At 39.2% G+C, this 27,998-nt stretch overlaps 1 protein-coding gene across 3 annotated transcripts in view; it reads left to right on the forward strand.

Annotated features, from left to right (window-relative positions):
• Positions 1-27,998, forward strand: part of TTC8 (tetratricopeptide repeat domain 8) — a 58,774-nt gene that overhangs the window by 27,204 nt on the left and 3,572 nt on the right. For 2 of the 3 annotated variants that reach the window (XM_044229714.1, XM_044229713.1), the window contains exons 7-12: positions 6,480-6,565; positions 10,752-10,839; positions 12,965-13,075; positions 22,565-22,704; positions 24,043-24,217; positions 24,518-24,640. In XM_044229714.1, the coding sequence (XP_044085649.1) occupies positions 6,480-6,565; positions 10,752-10,839; positions 12,965-13,075; positions 22,565-22,704; positions 24,043-24,217; positions 24,518-24,640 (723 nt within the window). Of the gene's footprint in view, positions 1-346; positions 419-2,205; positions 2,212-6,479; positions 6,566-10,751; positions 10,840-12,964; positions 13,076-22,564; positions 22,705-24,042; positions 24,218-24,517; positions 24,641-27,998 lie in introns of all 3 variants that reach the window. The other variant, XM_044229715.1, reaches the window with a different exon arrangement.

Raw genomic sequence — 27,998 nt, forward strand, 5'->3', positions numbered from 1 at the left:
GCCCGAAAGTAGGGAGGGGATTGGACAACGCTGCTGGGGGAAGATACTGTTCTGGGGGTGGAGGGTGGTAGGTGGTCAGTGATATCCACTCTGCAAAGACACTTAAACAGAGATGTAATGGAGGGGCACAGACCCTATAGTCCTGTGTAGGAAGAATCTGGAAGTCAGAGAGAATTTGAACTGCAAAGGCCTTGAGTGGAAGCACGCTTGGATTGTTCAAGAAATAGTAAGGAGGCCAGGGTGGCTGGGGTGCGGTCTGTGAGGGGAGAAGTTGCAGATGATGGGTTCAGAATGTAGACGGATTGTACACTGTTTGTAGATCATGGTGATGTGTCTTTAGCGATAGATTCATCTTGAGGCTGTCATTCTACATCTTGGCATTGATATGATGGTGTTGAGGAATAGCAACCACATTGAAATAAAATAGGGTTTATTCTCTGCACTAACTGAACTTATATTCTATATTCTAAAGATTCTAAGGACTCTGTAGAGTCTAACAGACTTTGACCTTTACTTATTATCTGAGTATTTTAGAATGTTTTCACCATTCTTCATATTCATTGATTGAAAAAAAAAATCTGAACATCTTAAAATTTGAAAACCTTAAACAAATAGAGCAGTGACTTTCAAATTTTTTCTTGAAGCAGCACAACCTTTCTATTCAAATGAAATCTCCTCCAGATCCTGCTGTGTAAAACACACATAAGCAGGGCTGCTTGAATTCAAGCAGAAGTAGCTGACCACGAACACACCCACCTGGCCTCCTCCTCACTCCACTGCGTGAGCTCCAGCCCCTCAAAGCCTAGGGCTCTTAAGTATTTCCTAAATCCTACTGTTTCTGCACCACCTGGTGATTTTAACATAATGGATTTCTGGATCCGTGCTAGACCCTCTGAATCAGAATCCCCACAGGTATGTCTGGTAAATTTGTTGTTAATAAAAGCTCCACAGGCAATGTGAATTTTCAGCCAGGGTTGGGAACTACTGCTGAAGAATATGGTTTGAAAGGCATTGATTAATAGAAAGCTGGAATGCTAGACCTCCCAATGTAGGAAAATAGACCTGGGAGCATGAACAGAACTTGAAGGCCAGAGCTCCCTATAACAGACAAATAGGAGGGAGTGTGTCTTCTTTCTTTCTTTTTTTTTTTTTTTAAAGATTTTATTTATTCATTTGACAGAGAGAGATCACAAGTAAGCAGAGAGGCAGGCAGAGAGAGAGGAAGGGAAGCAGGCTCCCTGCCGAGCAAAGAGCCCGATGCGGGACTCGATCCCAGGATCCTGAGATCATGACCTGAGCCGAAGGCAGCGGCTTAACCCACTGAGCCACCCAGGCTCCCTGGGAGTGTGTCTTCTGACTCAAGGGAGAAAGTCCACAAATTAAGAGAAAAGGCACAGCAAAAATTATTGTCAGATCTCAATAGTAAGGGAGTATTACAAAATTATGTTTGAGAGCTAAAGTTTCCACCTACAAATTTTTTATTTTTATTCTTAGGAACAGTGAAAGACTCTTTAATACTCCAAAAACAGGCAACATTGAGTGCGTTTTTTTTTTTTTTTCACTCTTTTTGAAACAGAGCCTTATACTTCAGTAAACAACACTGCTGAGAAAATTTGTTTAAAGACTTCCTTGTAGACATTTGATGACTGAAGAATTTTTTAAAAAATTAAACCAGGGGCACCTGGGTGGCTCAGTGGGTTAAAGCCTCTGCTTTCGGCTCAGGTCATGGTCCCAGGGTCCTGGGATTGAGCCCCACATTGAACCCCACATCAAGCCCTGCATCGGGCTCTCTGCTCCGCGAGGAACCTGCTTCCTCCTCTCTCTCTCTTCCTGCCTCTCTGCCTACTTGTGATCTCTGTCAAATAAATAAATATAATCTTAAAAAAAAATTAAACCAGTAAGCAATAGAATAGTTCACAGATTTGGTTGGATTTATGAAGCAATCACAAAGGATAAAGACTTAACTGATTCATTTATATCTCTGCACAGTGAGCAGAAACAAAACAAAATGAAACATAGAAGGACAACAGAGGGGTGAAATATGTATATGAACATGATTTTAAAATGTTAGTGTTTGTAAATAGGAAAAAGCTCATCTGACTTTGTTAGGAAATGTTTTATGGAAATGGAAATGATCCAGTAACAGAAAATTTACATTAGAGAAAAACCAGTAAACAAGCACATTAGAGGTGTACTTTCTAACACAAAAATGTAAGTTAAAGGAATTTTGGACTTACAATTTTATGTTTATGAAAGTTGGGAAAAATGCTGGGAGAGAGAAGAGTAATTTTTATACTGATACTTTATAGATAATATTTTAAATGGTATAATATTTTGGAAAAGAGTATGATAGTATGAAACAGATAGCTGTAAACATACTTAATTTGTTTCTGTAATTTCCCTTCTCAAGAAATTTCCCAAAGAAGTGCTGTAGTTACAAAGATGTTCATTGTCACATTGGTCGTAGTAGCAAAGACGACTACGATAAACTATATGTTCAATGATAGAAGATGAGCTTAATAAATTATAACATACTGCATGCTGGGTCTTTATGCAGCCCTTAAAAGTTATAATCATAAAAATTGGGCAGAAACAGAAAAGTGTTTATAATGTTAAGCCAACAAATATATACTTTAACACATACATTAAAAAGAATTATCACTCTAAACATATATATTTATAACATATACTAGAACGTATTACCAAAAATTGGAAATAAAAGCATTACAGGGTTGATATTGTATTAATTCTACAAATATTTATTAATGCCTTCATGGTGCCAGTAGCTTACATTACAATAGTAAATAAAAATCTATACCTCATGGCACTAATGGAAATTATCTAATTTGACTAGAATTTTATCCAGTTTTTTCCAAAATTTTTAATAATATTTTAATGACATTTCATTTGTAAGTTTAGCTACAAATTAGGGGCAGTAATAAATTAAAATGCTTGTAATTGCATGCTGCTTGTTATTTTCATCTGCTTACTCTCAATACACATATTTTACGGAACATGAAACTAAGCAATTTTTGTTTTTACTTAGTAAAAAGCACAAATTGTTCATTCCTCTGTTTTTCTTTTATTCATTAATTTATCAATTGGCTTTTTGCTTGATTGGGTTATTCTTCAAACACGGAACTGAGAGCCTGCGTACTGGTGCTATGATGCATGTGAGCGGTATCGAGTAAGACAGACGCCCTGTATCTGTTTTTTTACTCTGTTATGGGCTCATCACATTATAGTTCTGTTATGGATCAGCTCGTTCCATTAAGATGTCATTTTAGATTTTTACCACAAATGTTATTTTCTCAATGGGGGAAGGATTTAGGAAATGAGCAGAAAGCATGCATTTGTGCATTTTTATACCTTTTTTTCCCCAAACTATGTTTTACAACTATAGCTGGAAAGAGAAGAGAGAAATTGGTTTTTTAATACCCTTAAGAAATCAGAGGTGCTTTTATATTAGTTACTTTGGGTGGCCTCCAAATTTCTTTTTCAGTAAACTATTTCACACAGATACAGAGAATATTATAGACAAATAGGATACTGTGAAGTTGTACTTAAATGTTAAAAAAGAATAAAATTGATCTTCCGTGGAAAACTATCCTCCTGTCTTTCCATTCTTAATGCTTCTTCCGTTTGTGTGGGCAATACTGACAAAACTAAGTGCCATGTGGGTTGATGATTCTGTATTTGTCTATAGACAAATCTGGAGGATAGTGTACGTAACTATAGAGAATGTTACGAGTGACAGGCGATAAGTAAAGTTGATTTATGGAAAACTCTGTTTCTGCCTTTGAGTCCTTACTAACCCCCTTCCCTCCTCGCTTGTGCCTTTTGGGGTGATAGTGGCTCTACTGGCAAAATTAAAGTGGCACGTGGGCTGATTCTGGAATCTTTTATTTCCATATGCTCTTTAATTTCATCATCCTAAAGTTGTTGCAACTCAAACAATAGCTAAAAGATGGCTGTTTTTTAAAAAAAATATTAGTGGTTGGAGCACTGTTAACTCAGAAATACACTGGGACCCTCAGTTGGGCATTTTCACAAACATCATGTGGTCTAGATCTGCCAAGGTCCCCTCTCCTTATGGACTTTTATAAACATGTCCTTTTAAGGACATTCTAGACCTTCATTAATATCTAGATATCAGATTGATTAAATTATTCAAAGATTCTTAAATATTATGTAGTCATTTGTTTTTAAAAATTGGGAAAGAAAGAAATATAGATCTGTCATTGCTTTAACATTTTTTTTTTTTAAAGATTTTATTTATTTATTTGATGGAGAGAGATCACAAGTAGGCAGAGAGGCAGGCAGAGAGAGAGAGGAGGAAGCAGGCTCCCTGCTGAGCAGAGAGCCCGATGCGGGACTCGATCCCAGGACCCTGAGATCATGACCTGAGCCGAAGGCAGCGGCCTAACCCACTGAGCCACCCAGGCGCCCCTTGCTTTAACATTTAAAATGTTAATAGCTTTTCATTATGAATCTTATTACTATGACAGTTTGTTTGGCTCTTAAGTTATTTTCAATAAAAGTCAGAAATAAGGAACAGAATTAATTCAATCAATACATCATTCCCGAGTGCCTTTTAATGATATGGTGAGTGCTATGAAGTGTGTAAGCCTGACGATTCACAGACCTATACCCCTGGGGCAAATAATACATTATATGTTAATTAAAAAAATAGAAAAAAAAATAGCATAGAAACATATCAGAACAACAGAGATGTGTAAGAGGAAGTACCTTTCCTCAGGGAGCTTAAGGCCCATTTGAAATGTTCACAAATAGTTTTGTCTAGTGAACCCTTAGTGTCATATGATGAATGATCACTAAAATGTATTTTTTTTACAATTTTTATTCTATATCAACAATTCATGTTAATCAGTTCAGTACAAACATGAGACATCTAACATAGGAAGACTTGTTTTAGAACCATCAGCAAACTCAGCAGCCTGTAGTAAGTGCTACACCTAATCTTGGGAAATTGAAATATGTGACAAATTTAGAGTGACATATTTTTCTGAAAAACTAGAAGGTCTGTTATATTAAACATGAGAGTGAATATGATCTATCTGCTGGAAGAGTTCTTTGTAAAGATTAAGTTAAAATTAATATGTTCAGATATTTACAATGGAGTCCTCAATTGAGCTGATCAAAAATACGATTTTTGAGTATTTTCAGAGATAAGGCTAATGAAAGTTATACTTCCCCCCTGCATTTTTTGGCTTCCACTTTTATTTCTGGCTTGGGGAAAAAGGAAAATAAGCATATGTGGCTTGTTTTAAATTCCCATAGCTTTCCAATAGAGGTGTTGATTTTTTTCAGGTCCATTAGAACCTCAATGTGGTGATATCATCCCTTTATAAAGAGCTTGCATATTTAGAAGTCTCCCCTGGAGCAAGAAAAGATAGGGAAACACAAAGAAAAGTTATTAATTCTGCGGTAGGAACTCATCTGGCTTGCATTTCAGGAAAGAGTTCATATTAAGACATGGACAGTAATATGGGATATATACTGAGCTAATAGAACTGAAGTCTGAGAGTTACTTTAACTGTTGCCTAGCACGGTAATACTAACACTGGCTAAAGAATAAGAGCTTTCCAACCTTGAGAGAACGAATCATAAATATAACAAAACATGAGAATTCTCTTTTAACTAATAACCTGAGTTTTAATTCACCAGATCTTCACCTGAGCTTCAAATTTGTGTAAAGATGGACTTGCTTTCCTTTTTGTCCAAAAGGTTTCCGCTTCTTTTGTATAAAATCCTAAGTCCCTTTTAGTCATCTCATGTCTGACCTTGAATAAACACTAGAAGGAACAAACTAGAAGACATGAGAGAGAAAGGGATAAACACATGTAAAATAAGAAAGCAGCTCAGCAGATCTGTTTCAGTCTGCAGCATCACTGGATGTGAGCTGGGGTCAGAATGATAGAACAGTGGTCATGGAAGATGACGGATATCCAAGTGCCCTTGCTCCTTTGGTGCTTCATGATGCTGTTTTCCAGACCTCCTCCTCTCTGCTTACTTGCTCTTTGTCTATTTCTCTACATCTGTCTTCAAGTGGGGCCTGCAGTTGGACCTGGCTGGCACACCGAAGGCTTGGCTGCCACTGAGTTTAGAGGTGCTTTGACCCATTGGATGGTAGATAAAGGGTGGGGAGAGCATGCAACTTAGGGGATTTTTTTAATAGCCATTTTGTGCTCTGTATATTAAAACTGTATTCTAATATATTGTACATCTGCTTTTCTTTGATCAGTTTTTACTATTCATCTGCTGCCAGCCCTCCAGTCTGGAACTGATTATTTAGGGAAAATTGGTGGAGCCATCTGGAAACATGAGCAACTTGAGTTTCTGTCTGATTTCTAATGCATGTTTTGATTGATGCTAATTATATGGTTTATTTCATTATTTATTGTTTCTGTTCATTGTTCAAAAAGAAAATCCTAATCCAAAATGAATTGTTTTCGAAGGCTTTGGACTTGGCTGCCCTTTCCACAGAGCACTCTCAGTACAAGGACTGGTGGTGGAAAGTGCAGATTGGAAAATGTTACTTCAGGTAAAATTTTGATTATTTGTGAAGGGCTTAGACAGGTAGCATATTTTAGAGTCTCAACTCTGATGTTATTTTTTTGTGGGTTGATTTCCTTGGGAAGAAATGAGAACTGTGTCTTTGATTTAGGTGTGAAAACATTTAAGCACTAAGAACTCCTACCTTTGGAATAATAAAATGGTAATGCTGGCCAGAGGAAACTCTGAGACCATCAGATCCAACACCCCTTTTCAGGTGAGGAAGCTGAGGCCAGAGAAAGCCTGTGATTTGCATCAGGAACTCCTTAGTGAAAGACTAGTTAGTAACGGACCTGTTAGAACAGTCTGGTGATTCCCATTCCTCTTCTCTTGCTCGCACATCTTTTTATGTCCCTTGATGCCTCACATCTGTAAAGTGCTTCACAGTTGAGAGCTTGCTTGTCCGCATGTAACATTATCTCACTTAAATCTCACAGCACCTGGAGATTATTGCTATTATCATTAGCTCTTTGGCCAGATGAGAAAAATTGAGCCTCAGAAAGGTAAAGTGACTTGTCCAAATTCACACAGTCCATAATTCTTGCAGAACAAGAATTTGAGCTCAGCTTTCTGACTCCAGTTCTTATTACTTGTATAATTCCAGTGTTTAGGATCTGAATATTCTTACATTAATTCACTTAATGTTTAAACACACTTTTTGGGGGGAGGGGGAGAATGTGCACACAAGTGGGGATGGGTCAGAGGGTGAGACTCTTCAAGCAGACTTCCCGCTGAGCATGGAGCCCCACACAGGGCTCGATAGCATGATGCTGAGATCATGACCTGAGCTGAAATCAAGAGTCAGACGCCTAACTGACTGAGCCACCCAGGTGCCCCTACACACATTTTTAAGCAAATTAATTGAAAGGTCAAAAATTGTAATTAATTTTATAATATTATACAGCAAGTAGTAAATGAGAACTAAAACTTGTTGCCTGGTATTGGAACACTTGAAAAATAGAGACAAATGGGCAATTACTGTATTTTACAAATATAAATACATTTTTTAATACATTGTTTGATATTCAAAACAAGGTAGACCAGTTACTGTGAGCATCCTTTAGTACTTATGAACTTTACTTACCAAACACTGTGAGGAAAAGGAACTATATAAATGGAATAAAAAGGATGCTTATTCTTTTTTGGTTGAAATTAAGACTACTTTCCACTTAGATAATTTACATATAACTTAAGTGTTTTTTCTGCTGCTAGACTGACGAAGTATTTTCTACTAAAAGGTAGTTTTATAGCATTATACCATTAAATTTTTATGAATGTAATTTCTGAAAGCAAGCTTGAAATCTTGAGCTTCTAAATAAAACCTTCAGAAATCTTTAATAATTAAAGAAAAGCACAATTTGGGTTCCTTCTGCCATCTGTACAAGATGGCATTTAAATGCGTTTACCTTGCCATATTAATCCCAGTTCTCTGTCCCTTAATAGCCTCTCATCTTTAGTATGTGCTCAGCACTCCTGACTCACTAAGATATTTAACGAGCCAGGCACAGGGGTTACAAATATTTATTAGATAGCCCTTCCTTAAAAGGATTTACAGTCCAGTGTGGGGAGAGGACAGTAAACAGTGATAAGCACGGCCTCCACTGTCATAGAAGCAAGCACAGGAAGCATAGAGAAAGAGCTAACTTGGGCTGGAGAGGTCAAGGATGGATTACCAGAGGATGGAGCCCCAGTTGACTTGTTTCTCTTTGTTCCTGACTGATAAATTCTGCCGGATGGTCTACAGTAGCTCCCCTACCACCAGATTCACACTCCAGTGCCTAAATTCTGACTGTTAGTTTGTTTGAATTGTTCCATTAGCTTCTTACCTTGGTTTTCTGCCCCCATTTTCTTGCTCCCCCAATCCTTCTTATATACCACCACCAGCATAACTTGTGGAAAAAACAGCTCTTGTTGGATTCTTTGGCTAATCTCCATGACCTCTAGGATGGAGTCTGCATTTTAAGTGTAGCATGTCTGATCTGGTCCCAGTCCATGCTTGCCCCCTCACTCCCTTCTCCAGTTATTATGTCCTCCTCTCCAGTTAAACCAAACAACTCATTCCCCTTCCATGCTGTGCACTCTGCTGTGTGCCTGTGCTGATATTTCGCTTCCATCTAAGCTGTCCCCCTGCCCCACCTCTCCCCACCCTGTCTAGCTCTCAAAATTGTGCCTGTCACTTCCTCCCTGAAACTATCTTGGCCCACTCCTCCTCTGTGCTTTCAACGTACCTTTTTTTTTCTCTTATTGGCCATAATACAATTCCGTTTATTTGTGAACATGTTTTGTTCCATTCTTATTTGTGCTGTTAGTTCATGGTTTTAATCTTCATTTTTGCATCATGAAATGTGCATACAGTTGGTGCTTGACAATATTTACTGAATTAAATTGGAGAAAAGGTTGGCAGTTGGTGGGTTTATCTTGGGCTTTGACTCTCTGACATTGACCTGTATTCATGAACTTTACTGATATTTTCCTTATTCCTAGACTTTATACATTGCCCACTTAATTTCCCCTGCAGAAAAAGGCATGTGGTTATTCCTTTTTGTTAGTATTAGAAGAAGTTATCTCCTGAGGCTGCAGTCTTTAAAAAATGTATATGACCCATCCTTCCTTTTTTTGGTTTCCAGAGTAGCTAAATGGCTTTGATTGCTCTTTTTTTATTAAAAAAATTTTTAATTTGTTTACCTTTCCATCACTATTGTTTAAAAAAAATCTTTGTTTTCATATTCTTGTTTTATATATGTATCTTACAGGATTATAATTTTTTTTTTAAGATTTTATACATTTATTTGACAGAGAGAGGCACAGTGAGAGAGGGAACACCGGCAGGGTGAGCGGGAGAGGGAGAAGCAGGCTTCTTGCTGAGCAGGGAACCTGATATGGGGCTCGATCCCAGGACCCTGGGATCATGACCCAAGCTGAAGGCAGATGCTTAACAACTGAGCCACCGAGGGGTCCCTATAATCCCTTTTAAATCATTTTTGGGAAGAGACAACATATTAGATAGAAATGTATGTACTCTCCTGGATAATTAAGTATGGCTGAACTTTAGCCACATGCTTAAGATTTGAATGCTCAGTTGAAGCTTTCTATAGAACTAGGCTGTGTTTCAGAACTTGAGAGCTCTTTGGTAACATTTTGTGAATATTCCTGGTAAAAGCTGTGGGAACTTTGAAGAGGTAGGGCTTTTGCCATCTCTAAGCAGTTTTGGGGGGGTCCCTTTTAACCTCCTCAATCCCATATATTCCAACAACTGTTTGGGTGTTGCCATAGCAGTGCTCAACTTAGACAACCTGGGTAGAAAGTCAGAGCTCTTCTGTCAAGGCTCTGAATGAACGTTCTGGAATGAATGTTCCAGCTCAGTGGAACACCTCATGAAACAATCATTTCACAGAATGAAAGCATCATAAAGTGCCTACGCAGTTCTTGGCTGGCTAGGGAGGATTCATTAGAAGAAAGCCCAACAGATCTAGAGCAGGCTCAAGTGTGCTTTAATGATTGAGCGTTAATGCTAAAATGACTGATTCAGTAGTAATAAAATGTTCCCTGGGCAGAAAAATGGGGCCAATATCAGGACTAACTATTATCGTTAGACAAGGAACAAATCTCACATTTGTAGACTAGGACAATCTGTATCGGATACAAAGAAAAAAGGAAAAGAAAATGTTTCTAGAATCATAAAACGGTATAACTGTATCATTCAAGAAGCAATTACTACTTACATCAAAACAGTTGAAAAGGGCTTTAAAAATGGGCCTTTGTCTCAGAGTAGACCATGTTTTCAAAGAAATGCCATCTTTAAGTTCTAATAAAATGGAGACCCAGCGCATTTACTCAGGTCACTTGCTGTAGGTCCAGCTGACTATGAGTTCTTTGGGTCGTAAACTGATGCGCTCTGGCTGCTGGCAGCTATCAGTCCTGCTGTGTCCAGGCTGCGGACAGACTTGTTACGCACCACTGGAGGGTTACATGGACAGGAATGTGGGAAATGGGCACCTTTGTGCTCAACTATCTACATATAATGCTGATAATTTGTGTGTGGGACATTACCTTCTTCGGTACACGCTTACTCTTAGAAATGTGATTTGTCTCTGTTCATATCCTGTGTGTGTGAATAAGTGCTGTAGCATTTATTTTTAAGTTGAATGTCTCATTTTTAAAATGGCTGTTCTTAGGTTAGGAATGTATCGTGAAGCAGAAAAACAGTTTAAATCAGCCCTGAAGCAGCAGGAAATGGTAGATACATTTCTCTACTTGGCAAAAGTAAGTAAGTATTCTTAACTGGAGTGAAATCTGTCTTCTCAAAATAAATGTTCAAATTCTGGCCAATGTATATGGAGAGTTGCCAGTTTCTTCAGGAATTGTTGGCAAGTTAATGTGCTCAGACTTATTTTTCTTTATAGCAAGTGGAAAAGTGAGAACATATGGAGGGTAACTGTCTCAGGAGAAATTGATCGCCATGAAAAATAAGAAAACCCCTTTGAAAGATTGCCCATTAGAGCAGAAGAAACTGCCACAGGCTTATTCCCACCCTCTGTGGGTAACGGGCCCCAGAGAGGTCGTCTTCTCTACAGCATGCCCGTCTCCCACCGCAGCAGACTGCAGAGAACCAGAACTGTTTTCATGGAGGTCCTGGGCTTCTTGGTTCTGCCAGTACCTCGCATTGATTGAACACCTGTTCAGGAGGAGGTATTCTGTCCAGTCTGTCCCACCCGCACGTGAATTTAAGCTTCGTGTCACCCCCACAACGTAGGTTTTAACATTTCCTTTGTATTCTTATGATCTGGATACTTAAAGAGGCGAAACAGGATTTTCAGGGTCACCTGGATGTTCAGAGCCAGCGCTCACAACGCCCCCTACGGCCCCCTCACAGTTACCCCCCAGAATTTTCAGTCCTGGGAAAAAGTGATTTCTGGGCCCTCACCAGGGCTATTTGAAACATTTGATGAAGTGGTGGTTAGGACATCATCTTGCTGTGTCTTGACGAATTTTTTAATATTAAAAAGTTTTGTGAAAGGAGGTTGAAAAGAAGAGCTATCAAAGGAAGTGCCACTACTTCCTAAGTATGGTTTTAAGAATTTGCATACTAAAAAGAAACAGAATGAAGCTGCACTCTGTAAACTTACGGTGCTAAATAATCTCACTATAGTTTTAAGAGATGTTTGAGACTAAGTCCACTTTCTGTACATTATATATTAAACCTAAAATTCTTAAAGAAGTTTCTAAGCATCACAGTGACTTTTAGACTTTTCAGATACCTTGAAATTAAAACTCAGGTCTCGCTCTTCAACTCATCTTTTTAACTGATAATCACTTGCCAGGTGGTTAAAAAAATGTGCTTTTTAACTCTTGTTGAATACATGGTTTGACATATTTTTCCATGAATTGATTTGCTTAAATCTATTACTGCCTATGTGACTGTATAAAAGTAAAATTTCTACTTTTCTTTAATATATGAAAAATAATTGCTATGAAATAGAGATCAATCTCATTTAGGAGCAATATTATTTCTGAAAATACTAGATTGTTAATTTTAAAAAAATAAATGTTATATTACTTGATATACTATTTATTGTATTTAGAAAAGCAGTTCAATAGTGTATAAAGTAAAAGTTGAAATATTTTCATCCATACCTCTCCCTTTAATCTCATACTTCAGCACTAAACACTACAAACAGTTTTTCTGTGATTCCATCTGGGCCACCTTCAAAGCACAGTCTATTTGGAAAGAAACAGAGGATCCGAAGAAAAAAATGTCTTACTCTTATGTTTCCATGCCTAAAACTGTAATTCCCTATTTTAGAAATTCCTACAGAATATAGGATTTATTTGTGCTAATGTCCTAATTGCTAATTAAGTGGAAGCCATTAAGGGCTACCTTTCTCAGCTCCATGACACCATTCCTCACAAATCTGTTCCTCCTCTATTTCCGAGGGCCCTTGTCCAAAACCACCTTCTCCACAGGCGCTCCACTGCTGCTCTTTCTCAGACCTTCTTGCTGCTTGGTCCTCCCCTCTTTCTCCTGTGTCTCCAACTTCCATCTCATAATTGGTTCCTTTGTACCTGCTCATAGACATACTCCCATCTGTTCTATCCTAAAAAAATTTTCCCTCATTCCTCTCTTATTGAGTTACTGCTTGGTCTCTGAGGAATAGCAAGTCCGTCATGAGTGTTTATTGAAGGAATAAATGAATGGATGTTTCATATATGATGTGAAGATAAAACTATAACATCACTATTGAAAAATGATCCGTGTTTCTGAAAAGATTTTACTTGTAATACCTAGGAGCAATAATTATTGAGCAATGAGCAATAGTTATAAACTTGTCATAACAAACACTGTTATTTTAAAGACCAGTACTTTTATTGAAATGTGTCTTGGTTTTAGGTTTATGTCTCATTGGATCAACCAGTGACGGCTTTAAATATTTTCAAACAAGGCCTAGATAAGTTTCCAGGAGAAGTAACCTTACTTTGTGGAATTGCCAGGATCTATGAGGTAAGGTTTATATTATTCAAAAAGTTGATGTGAAATTGAGGTTATATGATACTTAAGTAAGCTCATAGGCCCTTGGGATCCTAGGAAGGAGAACAGTTTGTAAAATTATGATTACTGACCTGTGTTTTACTAACAGAGTAAGAGATTTTAGTGTATGCATTTCGTCAAATTAAGTTTTTATTATGATGTATTTCAAACATACAGAAGAGTAAGGCGTGTGGTATGAAATAGGGATTTCAGTGAGTTTCCCACTATAGATAGCTCTTTGTCCAGCATATCTGATCTTTCTCCCAAGGTCTGTAATGTCAAATATCAACTTTTTTCCATATATGGTCAATATGTTTTGGGGGCTTTCTGTTCTTTTGGTCTGTTTGTCTATACTTGTACCAGTATTATACCGTCTTAATTATTGAGGCCTCACATCCTACTTGGTATGGTTCTTCATCTTTACTAGGAATGTTTTATCTATTTTGGACTTATTCTTACAAATTTTAGAATCATGTCACATTCCATGGAAAGCCCCAATGAGATACCTTCTCACTGCCTAATTACTATAGCTTTATAGCAAGTAATTCTTGATTTCAAGTTGGACAAATTCTACCACCTACCCTCCGTCACAGCTGGTTATTCTTGGCCCTTTGCTCTTCCATATTGATTTTAGGATTGACTTATCATGAACCATTAAAAATCAAAACAACACCTACAAGCATAGTGATTGGAATTGCATTGAATATATGACTGATGGGGGTGAGTGGCTGCCCTTCTTCACACTCTCCATCATGGTAAAATTCTCCATTTATTTAGGTCTTCTGTTTTTTATTGAACATTTTGTAATTATCTCCATTAAGATGTTATATTGGGGATTCCCCAAACCACCGTGAGTTTCAGTGATTTATTGGAGGGATTCAGGACTCAGCATTCAGTGGTACTCACGACCGAGATTTATACCAAAAGCCTATAAAGCAAACTCAGTAAAGGGAAAAGGCACATGGGTCAAAGTTCAGAGGAAATCAGGCATACAAGCTTCTAGAAGTTGTCCCTTAGTGGAATCACACAGGACACACTTTATTCTTCCAACAAGTTGTGACAACTTGTGTGAAGAACTGTCTGTAAGGAAAACTCATGAGAGACTTGGTACTCAAGGGGACTCCTGGGCATTGGTCATATGGGCACCCTCTGCCTACCATGTACCAAAATACCAGACTCCCAGACATAAAGCAGGTGTTCCTACACCATATCAGGTTTATGCACCATACTGTTTGTACAAAACATTTACATGTATGAGCCCCTCTTGTCATTTGTGGGAAGTTTTATATCAATATAGAGAACTCACCAAGTTCTCAGATGCCCAGGGACCAATCTTATAAACAGGCCTTTCTAAGAGCAGCAGTTTCAGGCCTGTAACACTCTTTCCTGCAGAGATCCATCCCTAGGTATAACAATGGATGGAATCCTTTTTTTCTATTGTATGTTCTATTTGACTATTTCTGGTAATTAGGAATACATTAATGTTTTAAAGTTCATTTGATACTAGAAAACAGGTCCAATACTGGAGTACCTGGGTGGCTCAGTCAGTTAATCATCTGCCTTCAGCTCAGGTCATGATCCTGGGATTCTGGGATGAGCCCCACATTGGGCTCCCTGCTCAGTGGGAAGTCTGCTTGTCCTTCTTCTTCTGCCCCTCTCCCCTGCTCATGTTCTCTCTTTCTCTCAAATAAATAAATTTTTAAAATCTTTAAAAAATAGACCTAATACCCTTTTTACATTTTAATACCTTATCCAAAAATTCTCCTGGATTTTCTTTTTTCTTTTTTTTTTTTTAAGATTTTATTTATTTATTTGACAGAGAGAGATCACAAGTAGGCAGAGAGGCAGACAGAGAGAGAAGAGGAAGCAGGCTCCCTGCTGAGCAGAGAGCCCGATGTGGGCCTCGATCCCAGGACCCTGAGATCATGACCTGAGCCGAAGGCAGAGGCTTAACCCACTGAGCCACCCAGGCGCCCTCTCCTGGATTTTCTAAGTCAATAAAATAGTCATCATCCGCAAACATAGCTTTATCTCTTCATTTCAATTATTTTGCCACTTAGTAAAAAAAAAAAAAGTTATTGTTTAGGACTTCCCATACAATACTGACAAGCATCTCTGTACTCTCTCCTTGAAATCCTAGGTACAATGTTGTAAAATTATTTTGTTAGGTAAAGAGTGGAAGATATTAATAGTTGCTATAACTAGATAATAGTATATGAATGACTTTTATTTTCTTTTTCATACTTTCTGTATTTTCCAGATTTTCTCTCATGAGCATGCATTACTTTTAAAATGAAAAGCAAATTTTATTTTTAAATTGTCTGGAAATACTGTTTCCCCTTTTGAAATATAATTCTGGTAAACACAGAAGGAAAAGGCTGTGATCATTCAATAAAAATAAAATGCTGTATTTGTATCTCTGTATCTGTCCTTGTGTGACCCTAAATTGAGCATGAACAAAATTTTGACCAAGAAGCTTAAGAAATATAATTGTGGTGTTCATACAGAGCGGTGACTGCCTCAATATAATCAGAGTTCTCTGACCTTTAAGCTCCGCCTTCTGCCCATTTCAGTCCTTCTGCCCTTCTTTTCAGGCAGGAAGTACTGGCAGAAAGAGCTAGAAATCTATGGAATCTCTGATGGTTGCTAGTTGGAAGAATTCCTGCCAACCCTCTGTTATAGTCACCATTGCTTGGGCTAGGACAGGGAGTAGACCCTTAACCAGTTCCCTTCATCCTTCCTGTGCTCAGGATCTGACCAGGCTTTGAAGGTTCTAAGTCTACAGGGAAGGTTTGGGGAGAAAAGTAGAATTGTAGTTGACTCTCAAAGTGGAGAAGAAAGCATTCAAGTTGTGGTTATGATATATCATCCACAGAAAGCACGATCAAGGACTAAACGCAAATTTGAAGGAGTGAGATACAGTATTTCCCACTGAACCTAACAGTTAATTTCCCTTGTGCCAAAGTTTACCATATAAAGACAGATTTCCAGTGTATTCTTTTTCTGTGACAATGATTTTGGAGTTAATTAGTAAAGTTAACATTGCAGCCTACCCTGCATATGCCTTTGGGGTTTTTGTATGTACATCAGACTTTTCCCTTGAGGGATCCTCTTCCTTTATGTTCTTTTTTATTTATCACATTCATTTTGATCTTCTATCTTTTCAGTATTCTCCTATTTTAAAACGGACATATAATACTGCCTAGTGTTCATTCGCTTATTGTTTAAAATGATTTATTCTTGCTAAATTTATTTGGTTGTGGTTTTAATTGTTCTTGAGGAATTCTGTTTATCCATTCAAAAGGCAGATCTCTGGACTATTCTTTGTTGAAGATATTTGAAATTGGAAATGTTACCTTAGGAGACATTATTCTAGTGTCCCCGAAGTTTTCTGTGTGTAAAAATAACTTTAGGAGTGGTTGAAAAGTGCAGCCTATCCTCTGCCTACTGAATCAGATGTATTGGAAGGCAGGACTCAGGCAATTATTTGTATGTTTGAGCTCACTAGGTGTTTCTGATGTGTAACAATTTGAGAACCACTGCAACATTCACCTCAAGTTATTTGCCATTTTATTTTAAATAACTTAAATCAAATAATAGTATTTTGTGAATTTGTTCCAAAATAACCACTATCAACATCACTTAAATGATACTATGGTTATTTATGTACTTGAGGTGACATTTATATATTTGAAAATATTTTTAAAATCTACATTGACAAAATTTATTCTAGAGTTACTATAAATTAAACAATTCTAATGCAGGAATAGATGAAAGGAGCAAAATAGAGTCTATGTATGTTCATACATATGAAAATTTACACTGTTGTAAAGACTCTCTATTAAAACCAATTGGATTATTGGATGATTTAAAAAAAAATAGAGCTGGATGAATAATGATTTCTTATACTAAGAGTCTCGTGCTCTACCAACTGAGCTAGCCGGGCACCTTGATTTCTTATACTAAAAGAATCTATTACTGCCAGATAACTCAAAGATTTAAAACCATGAAAGTTCCAGAAAAAAAGATGCAGATGAATTATTCGTATAAACTTGGAATGGGAAGACCTAAGTGTGATAGAAAGTTGAAAGCCATAACAGAAAAGATTGAATTTGAGAAGATAAAAGTTAAATTTTCTATAGAGTTAAATAAGTTTTTTATAAAGTTAAGTTTTCTATAAAAACAAATAGGGGTGCCTGGGTGGCTCAGTCTGTTAAGCAGCTGCCTTCAGCTCAGGTCACAATCCCAGGACTCTGGGATCGAGCCCCGCACTGTGCTCCCTGTTGGGCAGGAAGCCTGCTTCTCCCTCTCCCACTCCCCCTGCTTGCGTTTCCTCTCTCACTGTGTCTCTTTCTCTCAAATAAATAAATAAAATCTTTAAAAAAATATAGAAATGAAACCAAAACAAATAAACAGTGTAAAAATATCCAACGGGAAAATATTTGCCATACCTGAGACAGACAAAAGACTACTTTTAATTTCCTCAATCTATACATTGCTTAAAAGTTGCTGAATTTCAGGTGGTTTCCAGATTGGTGGGAGAATTACACATGCATATGCACACACACATGCACAAATGTGGATTCACACAAACTTACAGGTTCTCATTTAGCCAAAATTGTAAACACTTATGGAAATGAGGTGTTTCCTTAGAGCAGTTGTGGGTCAAAATCGTGGGGTGGCTTTTGCATAGGCCCTGCATCATGGCTGTTGATCCTCTTCCTGCAAGTAAAATCACCCTAGAGATGAGACAGCAGCCAATTCCAGCTACACTTTGGCAATACCAAAATGCCTTTCATACTGGGGCTCAGTAAGACCCATCTGGAAGAACTTAAACCATCTATACTTGTCTTCTGAAGGAAATGTTTATAAACACCAGGACTTCCTGGATTTTGAACTTAAGTCACATCAGCAGACTCGTTTAATCTAAAAGGAGAAAGCAGAGTCAGTGTCCAGAGATTTCTGAGCTACATGTCTGCCCCCAGCTCTCCTGTATCCAGGAGGACAGTTTCCCATCCAAGCCCCCATTACACAAGCCACTAGTAAAAGGACAAAAGATAAGATAGGAAAATGGGCAAATGACATGAATCGGCAGTTTACAGAAAAGGAAATATAAAGAAGTGGTGTATGAAATGCCTAACCTCAGTCATAATTGAAGAAATAAAAACTAAAATACTGAGATCCCTTTTTTGACTTAATCAGGTTGACAGAGATGGAGAAGTTCCATGACATGTAGGGTTGTCAAAGTTGTGAGGAACACACCCTATGCACGTATAAACACTGGTGCTGGGAGTGTATGTTGGCACAACCCATTTTGAGGCTGTTTGCGATTACTGATGAGATTTCCTAACGTGCATACTCTGGCCCAGCAATTTCGCTTGTAGAATTTTCCTTAAGGATGTTTTCATACAAGTTCAGAAAATTATGTACAAGGACGATTTTATAGTATTTTTGCAGCCAAAAAAAAAAAAAAAAAGGAAACAAATGCTTTATGAAAAAGGGGCTGGTTAAATAAACTGTGGTCTATATAGATGGAAAACTGCAGAAATAAAAAAGTAATGGGGTAGAACCCTTTGTGCTGATATGGAAAGAGTCAAGACACAGAGCGAAAACAATAAGCCATGTATCGGAATGTATAGAAGGAAAAAAAAATCTGTGTAGAATGATTATGTTATGGTTAAAACTTGCATACATCTACACTTATGTGAACAAAATTTCTTGAAAAACGCTCAAACTAGAGGCACCTGGGTGGCTCAGTCAGTTAAGCATCTGCTCAGGTCATGATCCCAAGGTCTGGGACCCAGCCCCACATCGAGCTCCCTGGGGAGCCTGCTTCTCCCTCTGTCTGCTGCTCCCCTGCTTGTGCTTGCTCTCCATCAAATAAATAAAATCTTAAAAAATATATAATAGAAAAATACTCAAACTATTTACAGAACCTCTGACTGGATTTGGAGAGGGGACTATTTTCATTTTATAACCTTTTGCAGTGTTTAAATTTATTTAGCATAAGCACACATTTTACAACAACACATTTTAAAAACTACATGTGAGGTTGCCAAAAACATAAATTAGTTTCAGTCCAAAATTCCTCAAGATGACATAAATTATATGCCTATCAATCAAATATACAAACATTCCAAGGTAATTTTATACAACTGAAAGCCTTGAAACAATTATCCATTCAGGCTGGAGTCTTTTTGCATTAGGCTGAATCGTGTCCCTCCCAAATTAATATGTTGAAGCACTAACCCCCAGTGTGATGAGGCCTTTTTAGACCCTTGTGGGGCCCTCATGGTGGGATTAATGCCCTTAATAGAAGAGACACCAGAGTGTGCTGGTGCTTGCTCTGCCATCTGAGGACACAGTGAGAAGGTGGCCCTTTGTAAGCCAGTAAGAGAGTCCTCCCTAGATCCTTACCGTGCTGGCATCTTGATCTTGGACTTACAGCCTCCAAAATTTTGGGGAAATACAGCTCTGTTGTTTAAGCCACCTAGTCTATGGTATTTTGGTATACCAGCTGCAGCAGACTAATACACCAACTTTGACAACAGTAGCACTGAAGCCTTGCATGGTGGGATGTTGTTGCCTGGAAACCAGAAGAGTCATGTTCCTTGGAACCCAGGCTTCTCAAGGCCATTAGGCTCAGTTAGTCGCTGCCTAGGTGTGGAGATTATTCTTTGGAAGGACAATATATTAGTCTGCTCAGGCTGCTGTAACAAAATACCATAAACTGGGAGGCTTAAAGGACATATATTTATTTCTCATAACTCTGGAGGCTGGGAAGTCTAAGATCAAGGTGCTGGCCAGTTCATTTCCTAGTGAGGGCCCTTTCCATAGTCTGTAGATAGACACCCTCTCTGTGTACCTCACAGAGAGATTATCTCTCTGGTATCTCTCTCTCTCTCTCTCTCTTTTTTTTTTTTTTTAAGATTTTTTTTTGAGACAGACAGAGGGAGAGAGAGAGCAGGGGGAGGGGCAGAGGGAGAAGCAGCCTCCCTGCTCAGCAGGAACTCGATCCCAGGACCCTGGGATCCTAACCTGAGTGGAAGGCAGACACTTAACCAACTAAACCACCAAGGTGCCCTTGGTGTCTCTTCTTTAAGGGCACTAAACCCTTTCATGAGAGCTTCATCCTGATGACCTAGTTACCTCCCAAAGACCCCACTTCCAAGTACTATCATGTTGGAGATTAGGGCTTTAGTATGAATTTAGGAGGGACACAAACATTCAGTCTATAGGAAGGAGGGACTATAGGGGAGAGAGTTAAGGTGCTCATCTATTTTTTCCTTTTAAATTTTACAAGGGTTTTCTGGTTTTTTGTTTTTTTTTTTTTTCACCAAAAAGTAGAAAATACACTTCTGGTAAAATTCTTTATTATTCATGCTTTTCAGTAGATTCTTACATTCTTAAATTATTAAAGACTATTTGGAATAGTTGCATGTAAAAGCAGTACAAAATTCAGGAGAGAATGAACTCCCAATTAATGAATGTATCAACAGCCTTGTGTTTTGAAAAAAAAAAAATTACTTATTTTTCAGCTACAAACAATGAATGAGAAAGCCTCTTCTCTTAAGGAACTAAATCCTGGCAGGGCTTTGAATAAGAATTTCAGATAGAAAGTATGTGAACAAGTATACATACAGAATGAATTTGGATCAACTCCTGAATGTTTTATGGAACTAATATCAACCCCCTTCACTCCAAGCTGAGAAACAACTGCAAGATAGAAATAAGATTCAGAGGGACGCCTGGGTGGCTCAGTTGGTTGGACGACTGCCTTCGGCTCAGGTCATGATCCCGGAGTCCCGAGATCGAGTCCCGCATTGGGCTCCCAGCTCCACGGGGAGTCTGCTTCTCTCTCTGACCTTCTCCTCACTCATGCTCTCTCTCACTGTCTCTTTCTCAAATAAATAAATAAAATCTTTAAAAAAAAAAAAAAGAAAGAAGATTCAGAAAAATAGAAGATAAGCCACTAACTTATCACTGATAAAAGCCGAATTGGAGCAAGTGGCTTTAGCTCTGTGACCAAAATCACTTAATAGAATTCTGCCCCTGAGTTAGACAGCCTGATCCACCCAGATCACAGACATGACCATATGACCTGCAGACCTTCTCTGCCCAGAGATCCTGCTGCACATGGCAGGGCAGAGCAGCTGGGCCCGTCGCAGCAAGGCTGGCTTCCAAAGAGATCCCGAAGGGGCTGAAACGAGCATGCTGAGATTGCCTTATGGGAATGAGTGAGGAAGAATGGGAAGAAAGGCCCCAAACATTTTAATACCAGCATTTCTCAAAGTGTGGTCCAGGGATTCCCTGGGGTCCCTGAGACCCTTTCAGAGGGTCTACAAGGTCAAAACGGTTTTCACATTACTAATAATGGATGAGATTGGGGATAATATGAATTACTATAATTTTTTGATATTGAACAAAATGCATTTATCTTTGTACTGTTCCCTCAGTTGTGGTATGAACCTAAACCTGCTCTAAAAATAATAATAATAATAATAATAATAATAAATAATAAAGTCCTGAAATTAAAAAAACATAGTGAAGTCCATGGAGGTTAAAAAAAAAGTTCTGTGTGATAAGAAAGTATTCTGTGGTTCTTCTTACAAACAGTGGAGTGTCTTAGATTTGATAAAATGTTATAAAAATCTAATGAGAAGTAGGAGTCCTCATATGATAAGACCAAGTGAGAGGTTCCCACAATACGTGTCATATAAACTGAGAGGCAGAAGAGAGTTATGTGTATTGAGGGCATTAGGGATATCTCTGTGAGGACTGTGGAGCCTGCACTGGCCTTGAAGGTGGACTTGAGAGCTAGGACATTAATAACACTGAATGCATTGACTTAGGATTACTGGGGGGACTCCGGCTCTTCCTGCTACCATTCTTCCCCACTTCGGTGTATCCTGTGTGTAGCCATCAAATTATTCTTCAAAAACGTAAATGCAGCCATGTTCTTCCTCTGCTCCATCCTTCCCTTCCTCTCTCTCCTTGCCTTTTTTTTTTTTTTTAAAGATTTTATTCATTTGAGAGAGAAAGAGCAAGAGAGCTAGCCCAAGCTGGGGGTGGGGGGGGCAAAGGGAGAGGGAGAAGCAGACTCCCCGCTGAGCAGGGAGCCGGACGCACGTTCCATCGCAGGACCCAGATCATGACCTGAGCCAAAATCAGAGGCTTAACTGACTGAGCCACGCAGGTGCCCGTCTCCTTTTCTTCCCATCAGTTATACTTGTCTGACATTATAGCGCCCATCCGTTCGTTCATGTGTCTTCCTTGCTAGCTCTACCCTCCTTGAGGATATCTAGCTTTGTCTTTTTATTCATATTGTGTCCTCAGGGCCTAGAACACAGTCTGGCACAGGGTAGGCTCTCAATATTTGTTGAATGAATGAACATAAATCAGCCGGAAGAAAAATAATTTCTTGGCACTGAAGTATTGCTCTTCTGTCTTGATGGAGAATAGGAAATGAACAATATTTCATCAGCAGCAGAATACTACAAAGAAGTTCTGAAACAGGACAATACTCATGTGGAAGCCATTGCCTGCATTGGAAGCAACCACTTTTATTCCGATCAACCAGAAATAGCTCTGCGGTTTTACAGGTGTGCTTTACAGTCTCTTTGTAGAACTTTCCTGTGAAGGATCAGTACAGCAGCAATAAAGACAGAGTGGACATGCAGACAGATAATATATAGGCCATGTCTCGAGGAGACTAAACATTCAAGCACACAGAGGTTTTATGAGCTTTCAGGTGACATGTAAGAATTTGAAAACGCGTTGGTATTTGGCATCTTGTGGACACGTACCTGGATAAGTGAGTTTTTAACGCCATGTCATCGGATGAATTAGCCATTTTGTTGTCAATGAACAACTGTTCAATAGTTCCCGGAAACACTTCTGCCCAACACGGCTTACCTTAATACACCCCACAGCATATAAAGACCCCGAAGCTGAAATAGCAACGAGATTTGCAAAGAGCACTGGGTACCAGGTCCCGAGCTCTGACGAGGACCTGAAACAGCTTCCCCTGTTTTGTAAAGTATTGTCAACTCCTGTCCAGATAAGTATTCCAAGCCTAAATAAGTTCTGATCTCTAGTTTTCTTTTGAGCGTGTTTTTATTTCATCCTACAGATGGCTTGCACGATTAATTTTTCAAGTTTTGATTTCCTCTTCTGCCCTTAGGTAATATACAAGGAGATAACTGGCTACTGACAAGAGTTCTTTCCAAATATATGTCAGCAGCATAAACTAGGATAAAATGAATGCTGTTTGAGGCATAGGCAGCTGCCTCTACTCTCCCACCCCAAAAATGGGTCATGGGTTCCTCAGAGCTGCTGAGGTGGATTTTCATTTGCTTATGTGAACGATCTTGTCTTTGGGGATTAATGATGAGTAGAAACAAATGGGTTTTTTGAGCTCCAGCATGAGAGCTCAGTGGATAAGGTAAGGATTGCACTGATGTTCTTGTCTTCCTTGGTGGAAGGTCACTGGAAGGTCAGTAGACACAGCATATATATACTGCAGGTAACCAAAACCAAGCTTCATGTTAGCTGAAAACTTGAAGGTAAATCCTAAACACAGCCCTCAAATTAGAAGGTCTTAGGGGTTTACTGACTGACACCAAACCGTTATGAAGCACAATGTTGTGGGTTTTACTCTATGCGACTCGTGTCTTGGGTCTTCTAACAGTTTTTTGGGGGGAAAAGAACGTACGTGAGTTGATTCTGACCTTGCCTCTGATACACTGCCCATGACCAGGACCTTTAAAAAAGACATGCTTTTGTATTTGCTTTGACATTTTAAAGAATTTCTTATAATACTTTGTATTCATCAGGGATGTTAAAAGTTATAAAACATTTCTAACTTTATCTAAAAAAATGGGTCTTAATATTTATCGAGTTGGTCTGACACCAAAATATGTGTGCTCTTTTTCGAAAAGGCGACTCCTGCAGATGGGTGTTTATAACTGCCAGCTTTTTAACAATCTGGGGCTCTGCTGCTTCTATGCCCAGCAGTATGATATGACTCTGACCTCGTTTGAGCGTGCCCTTGCTCTGGCTGAAAACGAAGAAGAGGCAGCTGATGTCTGGTACAACCTGGGCCACGTAGCTGTGGTAGGCTTTTTCTCTAATGTAATTTCTGGTATAGAAAAGGTAGCCGTAAGTTAGTTTGAAGAATTGTTCAGGTAGCGTAAATCCAGATTTGGTTACGGTCTTCTGTAGCAACTGCATGATTTCTGAGAGTCACCCTAGAACTCATTTTCTCAGGTTGGATCCTATACATACAATTCACACTTGATTATGATCGGTCCTTGTTGCTTGGTAGCAGAAGAGACACCACAAGGAAAGAAGGGAGGAGATGGTGGGTGTAAAAGTATGGAGCTGTGTGTGCGAATACCTGCTTTTCTGTTCAAGGGCATAGGAGACATGAACTTGGCCCATCAGTGCTTCCGGCTCGCTCTGGTCAACAACAACAACCACGCCGAGGCCTACAACAACCTGGCCGTGCTGGAGATGCGGAAGGGCCATGTTGAGCAGGTCAGTGAGCTACTGTGGTTCCGTGGATGATCTGCTTCAAAGAAGAGCTCTCAGGTGTAGCTGTCTTTATATGCTGCAGTTCATTTATTTTTAAAGATTTATTTATTTGAGAGAGAGAGAGGTCATGAATGGGAGTGAGCAGAGAGAGCGCAGAGAATCCCAAGCAGAGTCCCTGCTGAGTGCAGAGCCTGGGCTCGATCCCAGGACCCTGAGATCAGGACCTGACCCGAAATCAACAGTTGGTTGCTTAACCCACTGAACTGCCCAGGCACCCCTACATGCTACAGTCAAATGATGAGCTCTAGAGACTGACTGACTGGACTTGAATCCCAGCTCTGTCACATATTAGTGATGTGACTTTGGACAAGTTGCTTAACCTTTCTATTTTCCCCTAACCATTACTTTTATCAGGACAAATCTGTACCTCTCTAGTCTTCCTGGCCTTAGTGAACAGTTCATGGTTCCCAGTCCCCCGTCCACCAGTAGGGTGGTCCAGCCAAAAGCCTAGGAGCCACCCTTGAAACCTGTCTGTCCTAGTTGCCCTCACTGCCACCCCAGGCTCATGGCGTTCGGCAGGCCCTGCCAAGTTTTACCTTCAAGCCCCATCCCAGACCTGGCTACTTTTCCCCGCCTCTGCCACCCTTCTCCAGACTGCCCTCCGCTTTTGCCTGGACTCTACAACAACAGTCTCTTGCTGGTCTTTTTGTCTCTACTTATGAGCAAGGAGTTGTACCCTAGACCACGCCCTCCTCACAACAGTGGAAGGGATTTAAAAAATACAAAACAAAAAAACAAGAATGCTTTTATCACTTCTTTGCTCAGCATCCTCCACAGTCTTTCCTTTTCAGTTAGCATGAAATGTGGATTCAGATCTTGGTCTACAGGGTCCCACATAATCCGGCCTCTGGCTCTCCCTCAGACCATATCTTTCATCACTTCTCCTTCACACCGACTTTCGGACACATCAGCTGCCTCCCCGCTCTGCAAATACACTGCGCCTGTTCTTAGTTTACAGCCTTTGGGATGTTCTTTCAGATCCTGCCGTGACTTTTTGTCAGTCGGGTCTTAGCTTAATCACAACCTCCTAAGAAAGGTCATCTCAGATGTCAGTCTAAAGGAGCCCTCAGGCACGATCACATCTCCTCCTATTTTTTTTCCCTCACAATACTTACTTTATCAGATATGTTCATATTTCTATGTAGAATGGAGCATGGCCACCATGTGAAAATAGGGGGACCTTCTTTGTCTTCCAACTGCTGTTACTTTTAGCATCAAAACAGTGCCTGCCTACTGGGTGTTTACCTAAAGATACAAATGTATGATCTGAAGGGGCACATGCACCCAAATGTTTATAGCAGCAATGTCCACAATAGCCAAACTATGGAAAGAACCTGGATGTCCATCAACAGATGAATGGATAAAGAAGATGTGGTATATATGTACCATGGAATACTATGCAGCCATCAAAAGAAATGAAATCTTGCCATTTGCGATGACGTGGATGGAACTAGAGGGTATTATGCTTAGTGAAATAAGTCAATGGGAGAAAGACAATTTTCATATGCTATCTCTGCTAAGAGGAAGTTGAGAGGCAACGTGGGGGGTTTTGGGGGGTAGGGAAGGAAAAAATGAAACAAGATGGGATCGGGAGGGAGACAAAGCATAAGAGACTCTTAATCTCACAGAACAAACTGAGGGTTGCTGTGGGGAGGTGGGTGGGATAGGGTGGCTGGGTGATGGACTTTGGGGAGGGTGTGTGATATGGTGAGTGCTGTGAAGTGTGTAAGCCTGATGATTCACAGACCTATACCCCTGGGGCTAATAATACATTATATGTTCATAAAAAACAAAACAGTGCCTGGCATGTGATGCGTAGTGAGTGTGTAGTTGTGAAGCAAATGGACAGCACAGACAGTGAGGTAACAGCAGTACCTGAAGGTCTTCTGGGAGGATGAGCAGATCATGCACGGAAAGCACTGGGCATGGTAGCCTCGTACTGAGCACACATAGATGCTTAATACATTATATTATTTAAAAGGTTTAAAATGCTAAATATCCTCCTACAATATTAATGACAATCAAGGAGAGATAAGTACTACATGCCAGACTTTAAAGATGAAGAAACAGGGACTCAAGGAAGGTAAGGAGCTTTACCTGCAGACATAGTGTTAATCTCCCAGCTGGTGTCCTAAGCACCGTGATGAACTTGTAACACAACAAGGAAAGAAGCATCCTTGGATGTTGCCTTTGTTTCACAAATTCCCACAAATAAGATGGGTTAGTATTTTAGAGACAAAAACTAACTACAGTGGGGTGCCTGGGTGGCTCAGTGGGTTAAAGCCTCTGCCTTCGGCTCAGGTCATGATCCCAGGGTCTTGGGATCGAGCCCCAAATCGGGCTCTCTGCTCAGCAGGGAGCCTGCTTCCCCCTCCCTCTTTGCCTGCCTCACTGCCTACTTGTGATCTCTATCAAATAAATAAATAAAATCTTAAAAAAAAAAAAAAAACTAACTACAGGGCCTCTTGAGCAATTCAGAATTAAGGGTGCTGAATTAGTAGTGGAAAATCCAAGTATTACTTTCGAACCCTCCAAAACTTAACTACCAAGAGCCCACTGTTGACTAGAAGCCTTACCAAGTATGTACACAGTCAATTAAGACACATTTTATGTCCTATGTATGTATACTGTATTCTACAAGAAAGTAAGCTAGAAAAAATAAGATGTGATTAAGAAAATCATAACGAAGATAAAGTACATTTACAGTACTATACTTATTGAAAAAATCCACACCTAGGTGGACCCATGCAGTTCAAACCTGTGCTGTTCAAGGGTCGACTATACTCTAAAATGGGAACTTACATGGCGAGTACTGTGAAGTGTGTCAGCTGTGAAGTGTGTCACAATTCACAGACCTGTACCCCTGGGGCAAATAATACATTATATGTTCATAAAAATAATTAATTAAAACCAAACAAAAATAAATAAAGTAAAACGGGAACTTGTTCTGTGATGGAACAAGTGCTTTTAGGAGTTTTCTCTGTTCCCACGTTGGTGATTTTGTTTCCTACTTATTACACTTGCTCTACTATGAACTGATTTGAAAGGTTTTGGTGAAAGTTTTCATGCTACTAACCTTTTTTTTATTATTAAAATTATACCTTGATTAAAACAAAAATAGCTAACTATTAAAAGAAAATCAATATCTACCATCCCATATGTTATTTCCCATTAAACAAAAAAAAAGATATGTCCACAGGCCATGGATGGAGGTTTTGGGTTTAGTTACAAACTGGAGGGGTGCTCAGCAACTTGGAATGGTGAGTTTGTGGTCCTAACTCTCCTTTCAGCCTATAGGGGA

Source organism: Neovison vison, chromosome 13, assembly GCF_020171115.1.
Source record: "Neovison vison isolate M4711 chromosome 13, ASM_NN_V1, whole genome shotgun sequence".
NCBI lineage: Eukaryota > Metazoa > Chordata > Mammalia > Carnivora > Mustelidae > Neogale > Neogale vison.